This window comes from Rhipicephalus microplus, chromosome 10, assembly GCF_043290135.1.
Source record: "Rhipicephalus microplus isolate Deutch F79 chromosome 10, USDA_Rmic, whole genome shotgun sequence".
NCBI classification, from domain to species: domain Eukaryota; kingdom Metazoa; phylum Arthropoda; class Arachnida; order Ixodida; family Ixodidae; genus Rhipicephalus; species Rhipicephalus microplus.
The window spans coordinates 12,671,589-12,686,921 of record NC_134709.1 but is presented as its reverse complement, the minus strand read 5'-3'; the positions used below and the strand labels follow the sequence as shown (position 1 = coordinate 12,686,921).

Below are 15,333 nucleotides of genomic sequence, written 5' to 3'. Positions count from 1 at the left end.
CAAACAATGTGTCACAATTTGTACAAAATATACATCTCCTTTAGACTAATAAAGTGGGCATATTTAATAATTATAACATATAATTCTGTTATTATTGCTGATAAATACAAACAAGTAATAACACAATCTTTGCAAACGTGTACAACATATGTAATGTGAGTGTGTACAACCCAAATGAAAAGAGCACGCATGTTCAAAAAAGTGATGCAAGTTCTTTTTGCAAGGGTAAACAATACAAGTAGCAATCTTCATTATTTTGGCAAATTGCCTACCATTTAGAGAAAGCATAAAAACGTTAATTAAATAAACAAATGACATGCCACTTCACAGAAACGTATTTGCGACTTCGAGCACATAATGTTACTCTCTCACAAAAGCAACAGCAATCGAGGTATACCTTGCTCAGAATGGCATCTGCTAGCCCAGAGCGCTTTAGGAATGTCGCGGCCTCAAGTGCCCCAACGTGGTTGATGCCTGCCGGATCCACCTGTTGAAACAAGCACCGTTGTGACCTTGAACTGCACATCAGCATCTCATTAAGTGGAAATCGCCTTGACATAACTTGTGATTAAGCGGGGCAGTAGTCCTAACTGCTAGGTTATGCAAATGGATAACCCCCCGAAAATAAAAAACATTTCGACCATTTCAACCCAAGTTTTAACTTTTCTACCAATGAACTCTCAGAAATAAGCTCAAAAGGTTTTTCAAAAAGCAGGGCACCTTGAAATATACCTTTGTGACATATGTCTTCTACTCAGGCCTCAGACGCTGCCAGGGTTAATTAAAGAAGGGGTTTCAACCCACCTCCCTCCCCTGAATTTTTTTTAATTTGCATGTGTACATATACACGTAAACATACAAATGCACACCCGCCACAGTGATCTAGTGCTTATGGCACTTGACTGCCGACCAGCAGGTCATGGGATCGAATCCTGGCCGCCATGGGTGCTTTTCGACAGAGGCGGAAATGCCAGTGTATTTAGATTTAGGAGCACGTTGAACAACCCCAACATGGTTGCAATTTCCAGAGTCCATTATAGCATATCATAATGTTACATTTCTTTCTGTATGTTCAAAACCCAAAATTATATGATTTATTATACAAAACTCTGGCTGTGCCAATGGTTCAGACAGCGACCTCTATTGGACCTTGATAAAGGCCATACACAACTGCTTGTTATTTGGTTCTTGATTGTAGCAGACAAACAGGAGACAAACACCCAACACACATTGCTACCATATGTAAACATGTGAAGAGGATACACGAGAAAAAGTCGTAATAATAATATCTGGGGTTTTACGTCCCAAAACCATGATAGGATTACGAAAGACGCTGCGGTGGAGGGCTCCGAAACTTTCGACCATCTGGTGTTCTTTAACGTGCACTGACATTGCACAGTACATTGCCTCGACCGAAATGTGAGCACCACAGCCGGGATCAAAACCGCGACCTTTGGGTTAGCAGCCGAGCACCCTAGCCGCTGAACCTCCGTGGCAGACAAGAAAAAGTCTTCAAAATCTTTCTCAGCGAATGCAACTTAGGAGCACGTTTCTCTTGTTCTCTAATGTTCCGAAAAAGTTCTATGCCACTACACTCGAGTTGGGAGCTGTAGCAACAATCTAGTGAAACTAACCGACACATTCTTAACATATCTAAGCACGTATAGTGCATGCGAAAAAACAGTTCTGTAACACTTTCTCAGTGAATGAAACTCCTGTTGTTTGGAGAAGATATTTCCCGTTATATAATGTTCTGTACAAAAATTCTGCTGCACTAAGTGCTCTTCACAAGAATTGCCAACTATAGACACCAGAGTTAAAAGCTGTAGCTATAATCTACAGCGAAAATTAAGAGTTAATAAATGGGCAAGGACTTCCTTCCTTGTCTTGTTTCCACATTGTGATAACATGCCTGTTGCACTACTGTGCATTGGGCAGCCTGCATCAAATATAATGCCTCTCTCCACAGAAACACGCAGAGCACTACTACTATTCATTAGCACAAAAACAATTTTTTTAGTACACTCAAAGATTTGACACTTTAAAGGAAACGTCAGAACTAGAAATGTGGAGGCAAAAAAGAAAAACATAAAAATGGAGCACAGCACGATTGGACATATACAGGCAGATCATTCTTGAGGTCTATTTCGAGCACATATCCCCATCCAAAGGTTTTAAAACATTTTCAGAGTATATATGGGTTGGGCGTGGTCGTCCAGAAGAGAGAAAAAAAAAAAATGAACGAAAGTAACTCAAAGCAGGGAGCGCTTTATCTCAACTTTGATTCTGAAAATAAATCATACCTGCTGATAGAAAGCCTCGTATACCGTGGTGTGGTTTCCGGCGATCTGCAACAGATTTGCACGGTTACGACACAGAAAAGAGGCGAAGGTACGTCGTAAGTTCCTACAGAACATTTACACTGCACAACAACGCGGCGCGCAGAAAAGAAAGCAAAAGTGGTTCGCACGCAGAGAACTGGCACATCGAACTACATTTAAACAAAATCCGAACAAGCGCGACGATTCCCCGCCTTATCATCACCGCATGCATCACAATCCTCGCGTTCCGATGCCCGTAAAATTGCCGCGCGTGTTATCTTCTGTCGTAGCTGCGCGAAGCTCTAAATGGCCTTATCTGGCAGGCCTGGGAATGTTTGTATGAAATGTAGGTCCTGAAGGTAGTACACCTCACTATTCCGGCACGTACCACAGTGGATAGGAGATAAATTTAGACCGATCCGGATGGTACGTTGTTTACGACTCGAAAGCCGCTGAACGCGCAGCATCAGTTTCATAACCCGGCAGCGTCCACGGAATGCTGAAGTTGTACGCCAATAGATTAGCCAGCCTTTCGTCTATATTTGTGCATTATACTGCTGCTGCATTATACTCCTGCTCAGTGTGTGTTCTGGATATCACAGGAAGAAGCGCGGAGAATAATAGTAAACATCCGCAACAGCACGCTCAGGTGTTGGATCGCCACCATCCAAGCGTGTCTCCAAATGCGATGTGCATAGCCGAAACGCCCGCTCAAAAAATCGGCGTCCGGCTCGCCGATGCGTGAAAGAACCTACGCATAACTGCACACCAGTGGAAACACCGCTACAAGCTCGTGCGCTCACAAAACAAAACAAAAAGAAAGCTATTCCGAAGTTGACACATACTAAAGCCGAAAGTTGGCTCGGGCACCCTTCTCCGAACCTCACCCGTCAAGCGGACGGATTTCAGGTGCGGTCGAGTGCTCCCGCCGAACGCGGCCGGCCGTGCTCCGCGGTTTGAGCGCGCTCGAGATCACATTTGTGGGCCAAGTTGGGGCCGAAAACTCATTTTACGGTGACAATTAACCCTAATCGAACGAGCCTCCGCGGTGAGGGCAGCTCTGCAGGCTACTCCGCCCCCTTGGCGTGAAAGCAGCTCTGCTGCGGCGCCGAGCTTAGCGGGATCACTGGATGCTCCTTGTACGCCAGATCGCGACGAACTAACCTGTGCAAGTGTGGGGAGGGCAGCCATAGCAGCGACGCCGAGAAAATCGCCGTCACCTCCGTCGCGGAGAGAGTGCGATACGACTGCTCGTTCGCTTCTCGTTCCTTCTTCTTCTCCTCGGTTTTCCGCGGCCAGTTTCACAATGTTGCCGACTGTCGTTCGGTTGCAAACTAAATTGGTTCGCGAAGACAAGAGCGCCGTTAGCGCCATCTCCGTAGCAACAGTAATAAATAAACCAGTTTCTCCAAAACGTTTGAGGGCTGCATAGCTTTTTCTATTCAGTAATTACCAAACTAATGCACGCATAAAAAAGTTTTTTATTGCGTACGTAATAAATTCAATACTTTTTCTGGGCCTTTTTGTGCACCCACACTGGTAGGCGGGAAAATTTGAAATTGCGCGTGCTGATAAATGTGGCTAGGAGAGGGATCGTGCTAGAAGTGAGACGATATAAATGACTCATGCGAGAGAGAGAGAGGTAAATAGAGAGGAAAGGCAGGGAGGTTAGCCAAGCTTGGTTAATGCACAGCTGCAATTGATGTAGTGGTTTGGGTGGTGCTCCTATTTGTCTCTCTCCCAATCTTACAATTTCCGCCATGGTAACGATGATGCTCCTGGGATCACTGGCACCTACCCACATGGGGGGGGGGGGGGGGGGATCGGCTAATACTCGGCTATTCCCTCTGTGGGGAAGTACATGAGTGAACAGCACCTTCTCAAACACATAAAATAAAGCTGGTCTCTTCTGGTACTCTAACCATATACAAAAAAAAAAGACTTCAAGAACAAAATATGGCTGGTTAGGCTGCAGGTAAATTTCCATATCAGTTCACCATGGCACCATGAAGTCTATTCGATTTCATCAAGATTTCATTGCCCCTTGTATCTGCGAACCCTGCACCATATTTTTTCGCTATGCTCCATTGGAACGGAAGACACCGTAGAGATTGACTCTAAAATATTTGAAAACACTATTACTGATCCAGAGCAGCATAAAAGCATAACATATTTTGAAATTCATTATGTCACACTCACATAAACCAGTGCTGATGCTTCAATGTGAAATGCGAAAAAGTCACATTTTATCAGCCTATAATAATCGGCACACTGCTATTAAAAATGAGAAAACAGAATTTAAAATATTATACTCAGTATTTCTATGTACGGCCCTCTTAAACTTGTTTATAATATATTTATTATAGGTGCTTTATGGTACTCTTTTGATCCGAGTTTCTTGATCATGTGGGCTGATCTGCAAAAAGAGTGGAAGGACGCTAATCCACAATTTTTCATTTTACTGTGCTGCCCTCTGCCATTATCGAAGGGTTTTGTTAGAGGCTGGGACAACTAGTATTGTCAGAACAAAAGCCTCTGAGATGAAGAAGTGTTTAGCGATATTCCGCCACAGTAACGCTGCATGTGCAGTGGCATCATGAGAAATGTAGGTTGTGGTCGACGAACATGACTCGCATCAAAAGAGCCATATGACACCTTCATTAAGAAAATTAGTTGCCACTGAATAAAAAAATCTTTAGAGGCAGTAGCTAGTTGAGCTCAAGGATATCTGGCCAACCTTCTATGTCAATTTTTCTATATTCCTGCTTTTGCTCATTGCTTCAAGCTGGATGCCGTTCGGCCAGTCTGTTTATGTAGGATTTCACTTACTTTGCGGAGTGTGGCAGCGATTAATGTGCGCAAGCTTTTCCAAATCAGGACTTACATCCCTCACTTTTTTGCAGCAACTTGACATGACCCTACACAATGGTCAGACTTGCAAGTCATCCTACTTTGTATGCAACTGGTATTGTCTCAACTGTCAACTGGTTTAATAAAAAAAAAAAAAGGACACTTCAATATATCACATTCAAATACCTATATCTTGCACTGGTGTTCTTTCAGTCTCACATTTGTCCTTGTTTGGTGTCATGCATTGAATGACGAATCAGTACCAAGTTACCCAAATGTTACACGAGTGTTGAAGATCGGGCGAGTTGGTTCGTCGTACTTGAACTGGTATAGCGCATTGCGGGGGAGAAGAAACGGCCGAGCAGACCGACACAAGAGGACAGAGCGCTCTGTCCTCTTGTGTCGGTCTGCTCGGCCGTTTCTTCTTCCCCATAATGCGCTATACCAGTTCAAGTACCCAAATGTTAGTTCTATTGGCTATGCTGATACAAGAAGAAAGTGAGAAAGGGAGTGCTGATGCAATGTCTTTTCATTTGAAAGTCTTTTAATAAAGATTTCAGTTTTTCACAAACCAACTAAAAAGTTATCTGCACATTCAAGGGCTAAAAAAAGAAAAAAAAAAGGCACTGCTTAGTATGACGTTCTTGGAAAAGAATGCCCACTGACGGTGCACAATGATATGCCTATGTGGTTGTGTATGAAAAGAGACGATGTAAAAGATGCAGTGTTCCAGTGTTATGCTATCTGTACAACAGTTCACACCCTTTATTGCAGTGTTTGCATCTACGAAACCAATGTAGCACACGACAGCAACAAAAGCCACATTACGACTCTGGCAATGGGAACAGCTTGATGACATGTGGCCACTCTTCAACTGGCCAAATGCCATTTTCTTCAACATTAGGAGGGCTTGCCTTCCAATCCCATCTTTTTAAGGGTTGAAACCAGTTGGGCCCATAGTTGGCCTCAATGTACTTCTCCGTCTCGCACGGGATTCTCAACTTGATGTCCAAAAACTCCGTCCAGCAAAGCTTGAACTTCGGGAATGTGTACCTAGGAAAAAATTAAAACAATTCAAGTCACATGCAGATGCCCACGACCTGTGCATACATATTCAGTGAAACTTCACATATATGTATGCATCGTGTACACTAATGTGCTTGCAGATGTTTCTATAGGAACAATAATAGTTCATTCAGTTCCACTTCTAGTTCATATCATGGAGCATCATATTATCTGTACTTAAAGAAAAGCTTTCAAGATACAGTAGTAGTTTAAAAGCCACTTGGAAAGTAAATCATCTAAAAGTTCAATAATACTATTGGCTACTAATTTGCCCAGAGCCAATGAACATTACATCATAGTTACCAAACAATAGCCAGCTTGTTGTAGGAGCATGCATAGAATATTCTGCCACAAAACACAGTGCATTATAAAGCGCTTTATTGTGTGTGCAAAATTAATGAGATGAGAAATCAAGAAGCTCACTTGAACTTCTTCCCGGTCCTAGCTTGTGTGCCTCCATTCCAGATGTGGTCGTCCTCTTCATAGAAGAAGAATATGTCAAGCTTGACGTCACGATCTCTGAATGACAGCTCGTAGCTGTCTTCGACCTGGTTGTGCGAAAGGCAGTGTTAGAACAGCGTCACGCATCGAAGCAGCAAAAATTCTAGTTAGCACTGGCTGTACCTTTCCAAACAGGTGCGTGAGGGGGATGTCATGCGTTGAGAATGCAGAAATGATTTCAGGCTTGTAGTCCTTGATGAAGACTCCAATGTCAACATCAGTCGTGTAGGGAATCACATCACACTGCCTGAAGAAGCCTGAAGGATCAAACAAATGCATTTTATTTATAACTCACAAGGGCAAATGTTATTCTCTGAAATATTACCAAGAAGTGGAACACAATTTATTGTAGATAGAAATCGCATATGTAGACAAAATGTTTTTAACGATTACTGTACAGAGCTTTATATGGCAGCACTTCAAACATTACCCACTTTTCTTTGGGTTATGGCACACAGAAGTGACTAAGTCACACGATAGCTACCCTAACTTCATGAACTAATTGCCACAAGTATTAATTTTTCCCCCTAAAAACTGTTACAGACTGGTATAATTTTTTTAATGATGTATCTCAAATGCACTATCATTTGAAGGTAGCTTCACTTAACATTTAATAGTTATAATTTTGTAGAATGTTACACTTTCACACTGATAATTATATTCAGGTACATTTGTATTTCTTTTTATACAAAATTGTTACTCATTTGTTACTGTACCTTGTTTGTTTATTAAAAATTGCACATCTTGTAGCCTGTATCCTTCCTGCTATGATGTTTCAAAGAAAGACCACAGTATTCATAAATAAATAAATTAATTAATAAAGGTGTTCCTCTTGTGAGACTCCGTAGCTTGCCTTATTAGATCCGTGTTTAGTTACGCACTGATAAAATTCAGCCCTTTTTCTGACTGCAAGTTCATTCCTGCACATTGCACATCTGCCAACCGGGTCACAGATGCAAATACTAACACTTGTCTTTTGCACACGGCAACTGGATGCGAGCCAAGTCACAAGACAAGCACAATGTACTCATACACACTATTTACAGAAATGAGTATGCTTCGACTGATAAAAGGTCATTGACCAAGGAGAGTATTCAGAGCCAACGTTCCAGCAAGGGGCCTGGTCTTCATCAGGGCAGCAACTCATGCACTGGAGAAGACAGGCCATCAATTTGGCGAACGATTTTCACAACAGAAATGCATCTCAACAACTACGATAATAATGCATTGCAAAATGTGCATTGTAGCACATGTTGCAATGCACTGTTATTTAAATTAAAAAATTTCAAAGAACTATTGATAATGAAATAAAAGTTTATTTAGCACATTTACATTGATTTTTCGGTTGTTCATTGTGGTTTCTACGAAAGCAGTATTTGTCTATAATAGCTGCAGCCTTCAAGTAATTCAGATGGGTATGCGCAGATATGTTCTAATGTCTTTTTTTCTTTTCTGCCATTTTGCGCCTTTGCAGGTCTTAGTAACAGGGATGGCGCACCAGGGGTGGGAACGGGGGGTGGGGTGGGGGGGGGGGGCTGGAGTTTTCTAAAAATTTTTGCTTGCCCCCTCCCCCAAAAGGGAATACAGTCATAACACAATGACAAAGTTCCCTGCCTCTGAAGGAACTCGCTCATTGTGGGTGCTTCCCCCCGGTACTGAGGTCCTGGCACCGCCCTTGATTAGTAAGTGTTTGTGTTTGCACGCCCTGTCTTTTAGAATGGATACTTACCAACTAACTCATCTCTCAGTTACGCAAGCACAAAAGACAAGTTGTGGACACACCGAGGCAAGTTCCACTGCTGATCCAGAAGGGAACGCTGAGCTCTCCCAGCAGCTGCTTGACCTTGAGAAGCAGGCGGTGAACTTTGAGGCGGAACAGCTCAGCCTCAGGAGTCTCGTCCCGTCCGTGGATGGTGTGAAAGAGCCGGGCACGCGTCGCATTGCATTCGATGAATGGCTGCTCGTCGACGAACGTGCCAAACTGCGTGGGGACGAATGAACGCACGCCTCCGCCCACGTCGCATGGAAGGACTTCCACTCTGAGGAAACAGAAGGATTACATGTGGTAAGCAACAGCACATAACGTCATAACAGGGCATGCTGCCTATAAATTATTTTCCATTCTTCAATGTACCGAAAAAACACCTGAATCCTTACATATTCAAACGGTATAATATGTATGACCCATGGAGGCAAAGCTGAAGAACAAATGCAAATAAAAAACTTATCATGAAATAACGCCAGTAACTTTTTTACGACCACCTCTGTTATGTGCATTAATAACTTTCAGGCATAATTTCATGAATTGCAGCTAAGCTGTGCAAATTGGCTCACGCTACATAATGTAAACTGGAAATCACAGGGGGGAGTGGCTTTCGTCCTACAGTGGACCTAAGCAGGCTGCAAATGGTCAAAAATCAAGAGGAAGTTGTTCAGAAAACCATCTGACTGATTGTAACAATTATTTCATTCCACTACAATGTAAGTGCTCTTCCTGGTTCCATTGGTTAGAATGACTGACTTTAAAACAGCTGGCCTTTGGTTTGCCGAATCGCCAAGACACATGTGCAATACTACTTGGCTCACGTTTCTCTCTGCCAAACATCGCATACAATTTCTATATTAAGGATGTTTCACATGCAGCAACTGCAGTAGCACGAACAACAATAAAAAAATTAGTTCGCTCTATTCTCTCTTCGAAGTCACCACTAATGGCGGGTTCGTTTCTCATACATTGCAACTGGTGTGAGGGGGCTCGAGCCCCCAAGACAAGGTTGCTTGTTTCCATTCTTTGAGACAGACCCTGAATTATTTTTCAAACATAGCATAAAGAAATACATGTGTTATGATATTTTTAAGCTTTGATGAATAGCAGTCAAAAAAGAGCATGCTTTGACATGGACACTTTGCAATGTGAACGTGTTTTAAAATGCACCCCAATCGACATCACCAAAACAAACACAGCAGCGTGAATTTGACGGCTTGACTAGCTGTGTTCTGAGTTACGTGAAACAGCTTTTAGCCTCACCTTTTCAAACCTAGCCATTTACAAATATAAGGAAGCAGTATGAACCTTTCATTCATTTGCACATTTGGGACACTCACTTATCATATGCTCCGTCACTTTTGATAAATTGATGGCTTCTTGCTGACGTGATCAGCCTACTAAATGAGACGTCTGTCTCGTTGGCGTCTTTTTCATCTGCCGCGGCAGCTGCATGCCACCAGAAGTTGCCTGGTCGCTCATGAAAGACAACAACGTGAAGTACTGCAGTGTTCGGCTTCTGGGAGATGAGGTAGTGGGTGGGGATGAGCACTTCCAGGCCATGGGCCAGCACCTTGGGGTTGGGAACACTCAGCTTCGATGTCTTGTAACCCACACGAGTCAGGAGGGACAGGAAGTCATGTTCCTGCCAAAAAATCGGTGCAACTGAGAAACATGAGTGACTTGACATGAGCATTACAATTTAATTTTAAGGCAGATATATTGAATTATCTGACATAGCCTTAAACCTTCAGATTATCATCAAAATCAGGATGCAACAAATATTAATACACTCACACCATAAAATTCCAAGAAAACCCTGCTCCCCACCCCTTCCCCCCAAAAAAGAACTATAAATTACTGGCAAAGTGGAGGGGGGGTGCTTTTCCAAATCAGCTCCAAAATTTAAGATGGCAGCAGCAAAAATTTTCTAACAGAAAAAACAACAGCGCACATGGACTTTCTCAGAATTCTTCTGGCTCTCACATGGCACAGTGCATTACGAATCAAAGACGCAGGAAATACAAAGGCAATGCGATCAGACTGCGATAAACATGGCATGGAAGAACCTCCGATGATGAGCCCAATGCCAATTTAACAGTTCTGGGCCACAGAAACAGATCTTGGAGGCCAAGCTTTTGCTAACTAGTGCATTGCCCGCACCACCATTGAAGTGCGAATACAGATCTTGAAGGCCAATGCTTTTGCTCGTGGAAACCTGGAAATTGACATGGATGTCCTACGCCCAGTGCTACGTGTGATCAGTATGAAGGAAAGAAAAAAAATCAAATTTCGACAACAAACTTCAGGTGTTGGCGTTTTGAGATCGGGCCTGCATGGGCATGGAACGCGAAAGGGATAGCGCTCTCTCAAAACAGTGCGTAAATTTGAAATTAGCTGCGAAATTGGCAGATGTGCTTGCTCAAAATCGTAGAGCAATGAATAATAATTTCTGCAAACCATGCAATCTGAGGTTCAATATTTGGCTCAACAGTTGGAGTAGATGTCACATTTCATCGTAAATAGCAACTTTTAAGTGTAGCTCACCTGGCAGCTCCTTTGGCTGCTATTTGGCGAGACACAGTGTGGAAAGCTATTTCCAAAGCTATATCATTTGACATTGTTTATTATGACAACTGTCGTATTTCGGATCTGTTGCCAAATTCGCCATTTTTTCCACTCTGATTGGCCAGAGTGCTGCTACAGCCCCTCCCATTGGCTTAAAACGCCACCACTATGTAATATGATAATATGGTGAAATTTCATGGTGTCCAGAACAGCACACTGAAGAGGAAGATGTAAGAAGCAAAGAGTTGTCCTGTGCACTCTGTGCTTCCTACACTTTCATCTTTAGTGGCACATCAATTATGCAAGTATTCAACTTAGCCCCCCAACTTTCCATTCTACACAAGTTTTTCACAACACTTATCACAGAAGCATTTTGCTGTACATACTTGCTCAGATATGTTTAGAAATGCTGCAACTCGAGCTAGTTACTGTGACATGCTAATGTTGTTGTGGTAAGAGAAATGCACAAAAGACTGAGGAAGTATAGAACAGGACAAGTATGCGTGCAAACTTTCAACTGTCTTGAAACTTTTCAAACTTACTTTCCTGCTCTCTTGGCTAGTCTTCCGTGCCATTCGCTCAGTGCAACTACATTAGAATACATAAGTTCGCAGACACCAAATGCTTCAACAAAAAGTAAAACATCGAGCTATATGCTGAGACAGGAGTTAAATGCAGCTAACCTTTTGAGTAGCAAACTGTCCCAGTGAGCCGAACTGCAAAAAGGTCTGGCCCCGAGGGAGATCAAAGCAAGAGGGCCGTTCAACCGGGACTGTCCTGTCTGCAAGACACTGCAGAATGCCCGCATCCAAGATGAAAAGCGGGAAGCCGGTCTGGACTGCCGCATCGGCCACGTCTCTGATCAGGCTCTGAAAGAAGTCAACCCAGCAGCTGTTATTTCATTTTAAATACTGCAAGCCAACATTTTGGCTGAAGCAGGATGGTCTTCACGTACAATGCAAAACGCAAGATTGCATTAACTGCAAGGCTTGCGTGAATGTTGTAAAAAATTTTAAAGTTAAAGCACCAGCGCACATAAAGAACCGAGAACAGCGAAAATACATCACTGCACTGATGCAATTCTTTAAACAACTTAGTGTATAGTACAGTGACTTACCCATGATGGGCTAAAATGTTGAACAGAGTCTTTTTCCTGAAAAACAAGAGAAACCACTATAGTGTAAAGAAGACGGTAAAAAGATACATGCTAGGAAGAACTGCAAATAATCCAAATGAATAATTACTTTTATTTAGAAAAAAAAAACACTTTGAAATAAGTAGGCGAAAATAAAACCAAATGACTGACACTAGCAAACCTTTGCTCAGGATGTTCATATGCTTCAGCCACATACCAGTCTCACTAACAGACGTGAGCAGATGCGTAACAATGCGAAGTACGTGAACACTTAAAACAATAAACATAAATAATTTGCGTTGGTTATTACAAACGCTACTACACTTTTACTGTTTCTTGATAAGAATTAGTGCATTTTCACTGCTTGCAAAATGCAAACAAGCTTGTGAGCTGTTCATAACAAAGATCGTGAAACACGTTTACATAATGCTGTGAACTGCTGCATTTAGGGTAACTGTTATTCATAGCATTATGAATTTCATTTACATTACACCTGCTTCAGAACAAGCTTGCGTGTCAGTTGCATAAATTAGCACTAAAATATTCTCAGTAGTAGGGGAAGCACGCGAAAAAGCTCGAACGTTTTTTTTTTTTTCTAACCAAAGCGATTCTCAAAAAAACCCGAGCTAATTAACGCAGCATACTTCGTCAGTAACTCGCCAAATGCACGCCTCTGTAACAGTAGCATGCGTAGGCTCGATCGGCGACAATTTGCTGTGATAGTTAGAAATGGTTACCTGCTTGAAGATATACTGAAGAACAACGGACTGAACAGCGAGGAGGAGGGCACCGCATCCAAGCAAACAGAAGAGTCTGATCGCATTCCTTCTCATTCAACTTGTTGCAGGGACGTCGGCAGCGTCGACGGGGCCTGCGCTGGCCAAGGTGTCCTCGGCGGACGAACGAAAGCTGTTTCCGGTGAGTAACAAGTTTAGTAGCTGCAGAGTGATCGCGTTTTAACGATAAAGTCCCTACGGGACAAAATCTAGGCATGGATATTCGTGATCACACGCTCTTAAACAAGTACCCCCCGACTTTCTACCCGACCTTTCCCCACTTTTGGGTTCTGGATTGTCTCTGGATTGCGTTGGATCGAAGCGGTTTAAACTGTTACAAAACTGAAACCAACCCCCCCCCCCCCCCTTTTTTTTTTTTTTTGCCTTCGACATTTCCTGCATCTTGCTGCTGCTTCTTGCGTTTTGGCGCACCATCCAAGGCACCATCTGCGAGACAGAAGTAAAAGCTATTGCTTCCGCATGCAGGAGAAGGAAAAGCCTGCTGGTATAGAAGGGCTGGTAAAACCGGTACTGCTTGTTACCGTGCGTTACCGACGTAATCATGAGTATCCCAATTATGCTAACTAGGGCAGTTCGATTCGCTCGCAGGATTTCAAGCTGGACGGTTGTGCCCTCGCGATCTCCGACACCAGCGAAGCTCCCGCCGACTGTTTCGCCCTCCGCGGTCTCCTGACGCCGTGTAGCTCCCGCATTCTGGCACCCCGCCCTTGGACTGCTTCGACCGGATCCCCACTTTCCTATCTCCTTCTTTTTCCTCTCGCTTGGCTGTTTTCTTCTCCGTCTATTTTCCTTCTATTCTTTTTATCCCTCTTTCCCCCCACCCCTATAAGGCACTGCGCCGTGTCGCCTGAAGGCAGACAGAAATTAGGTGCCTTTTTCCTCTTCATTCTAACCACACTACCAACGCCCAATGCTTCGCGCGTAGACGCTTGTTTCTTCGGTCCAAGGTAGTTGCTGCTTCCTCTTGGCAGGACAACACGCACAATATGACAAAGCGCATGGATGGATGGTTGTATACGCAATCAAAACATTCCCGTGCGGCGCTAGCTAGCGCGGCTGACAGTCTCATCCATACGCAACAAAGTGCAGTTGCAAAAGTACGGCTTAATTAAATGAACTTCACAAATCTTAGCCTTTTCAGTCGGGGAACACAGCTGAGGTGTCCGTCGACGTAATTCTCGATAGTCATCCGGTAATTCTTACTTCTAAACCCTACAAACAGCTTGGTGTCCGGCTTAGACGAGTCTGCGTTGAGGAGGGTGCCACACTAATCGACGAGACATGGTGGAAGGTAACGCTCGCAGTTGAACGCGGTCCGAACTCTCATATCTAACGGGGTTTAAACCCGTTAAATCAGGCTTTTCCACAAGCAGACGTTTTATGTGGTGAAGCCAGCTTACCACCCGCTCGTTGGTGGGTTTATTGTTCATGTTTTGCTTTTGGACTAATACATTACTGCAATATTGCTTAGAGGTGTGGCAGTTTGCGCTAGTTGGTATGACATGACGATAGTTATAACGCGAGAACAGAACGACGACAAAGAGACGACAGATTGTGTCTTAGCGCTCGTGTCCCTCTTGTCGTTCTGTTCTCGCGCTATAACTATCGTCATGCAATATTGCGTTCGGAGAGTAAGATAAATGAAAATATATCAAAACTTTTCAGTGGTGCCTTTGTTAGATGCAATATTAATGAGAACGGGCAATACTGACAAGGATGTTATTAGTAGTAAATGTAATGTAAATATTAAGAAGTAAAGTGGATGAAAGGGTAACTGCATATGCGTGCATTGGCCATATATAGTACAGCGTCCGGGCTCGAGTCGGGAAAAATTCTGTAAAAATGATCGTACCCTCGAATGAAATTGTTCCACAGTACAGTTCCATTCACGTTGCACTACTATAGAGAATGTTGGTTGTCATTCACGAAGGTCCTGCTGTACTGACCAGCTCATCAACTGTCGGACTTTAATCTGTTCCTATACATGAAAAGGAAGCTCTCTGGGATCCACTTCACTTTTCAGTGTTAGCTGTTAATATTGATGTGAAGACAGAAGCATTGTAAAAAAAAATGTTTATTTCACTAGGGATCAAAGTACCAAAGTTGTGTCAAGCCCGTAGGGTCATGTGTGTTGATATTCAACGATCTATACACTAAAATGCAGCAAACATTTTGTCACCATGGGCTCTTGCTACTTGTTCAGGCTCGAAACTTTCAGAAGAGTCTTTGCTCTGTATTCTGTAACTGAAGTAGGTTGATGGTAGTTTGTGTAGCACTCATTTACAGGACATTATTTGATCAGTCAAGAAGAACTCACTCAAGCACAAACTC

General features: G+C 43.1%; 2 protein-coding genes across 4 annotated transcripts in view; both read right to left on the bottom strand.

The window, feature by feature from the left end:
- The window catches only part of Eps-15 (Epidermal growth factor receptor pathway substrate 15), a 35,684-nt gene extending 31,974 nt beyond the window's left edge, over nucleotides 1–3,710 (bottom strand). For all 3 annotated transcript variants that reach the window (XM_037432475.2, XM_037432476.2, XM_037432477.2), the window contains exons 1-3: nucleotides 3,486–3,710; nucleotides 2,304–2,348; nucleotides 398–487 (exon numbers count right to left, since the gene is read on the bottom strand). In XM_037432475.2, the coding sequence (XP_037288372.2) occupies nucleotides 398–487; nucleotides 2,304–2,348; nucleotides 3,486–3,695 (345 nt within the window). In that variant the 5' untranslated portion in view covers nucleotides 3,696–3,710. The remainder of the gene's footprint in view (nucleotides 1–397; nucleotides 488–2,303; nucleotides 2,349–3,485) is intronic.
- Nucleotides 3,711–5,898: 2,188 nt separating this feature from the next.
- On the bottom strand, nucleotides 5,899–13,252 carry LOC119180808 (ribitol-5-phosphate transferase FKTN). Its single transcript, XM_037431944.2, has 8 exons — nucleotides 12,943–13,252; nucleotides 12,188–12,223; nucleotides 11,754–11,939; nucleotides 9,843–10,147; nucleotides 8,520–8,776; nucleotides 6,861–6,994; nucleotides 6,660–6,784; nucleotides 5,899–6,224 (listed from the first exon to the last, which is right to left on the bottom strand). Exons 1-8 carry the CDS (start codon nucleotides 13,036–13,038, stop codon nucleotides 5,996–5,998), a joined length of 1,368 nt encoding a protein of 455 aa, XP_037287841.1. The 5' UTR covers nucleotides 13,039–13,252; the 3' UTR covers nucleotides 5,899–5,995.
- Nucleotides 13,253–15,333: the final 2,081 nt, after the last annotated feature.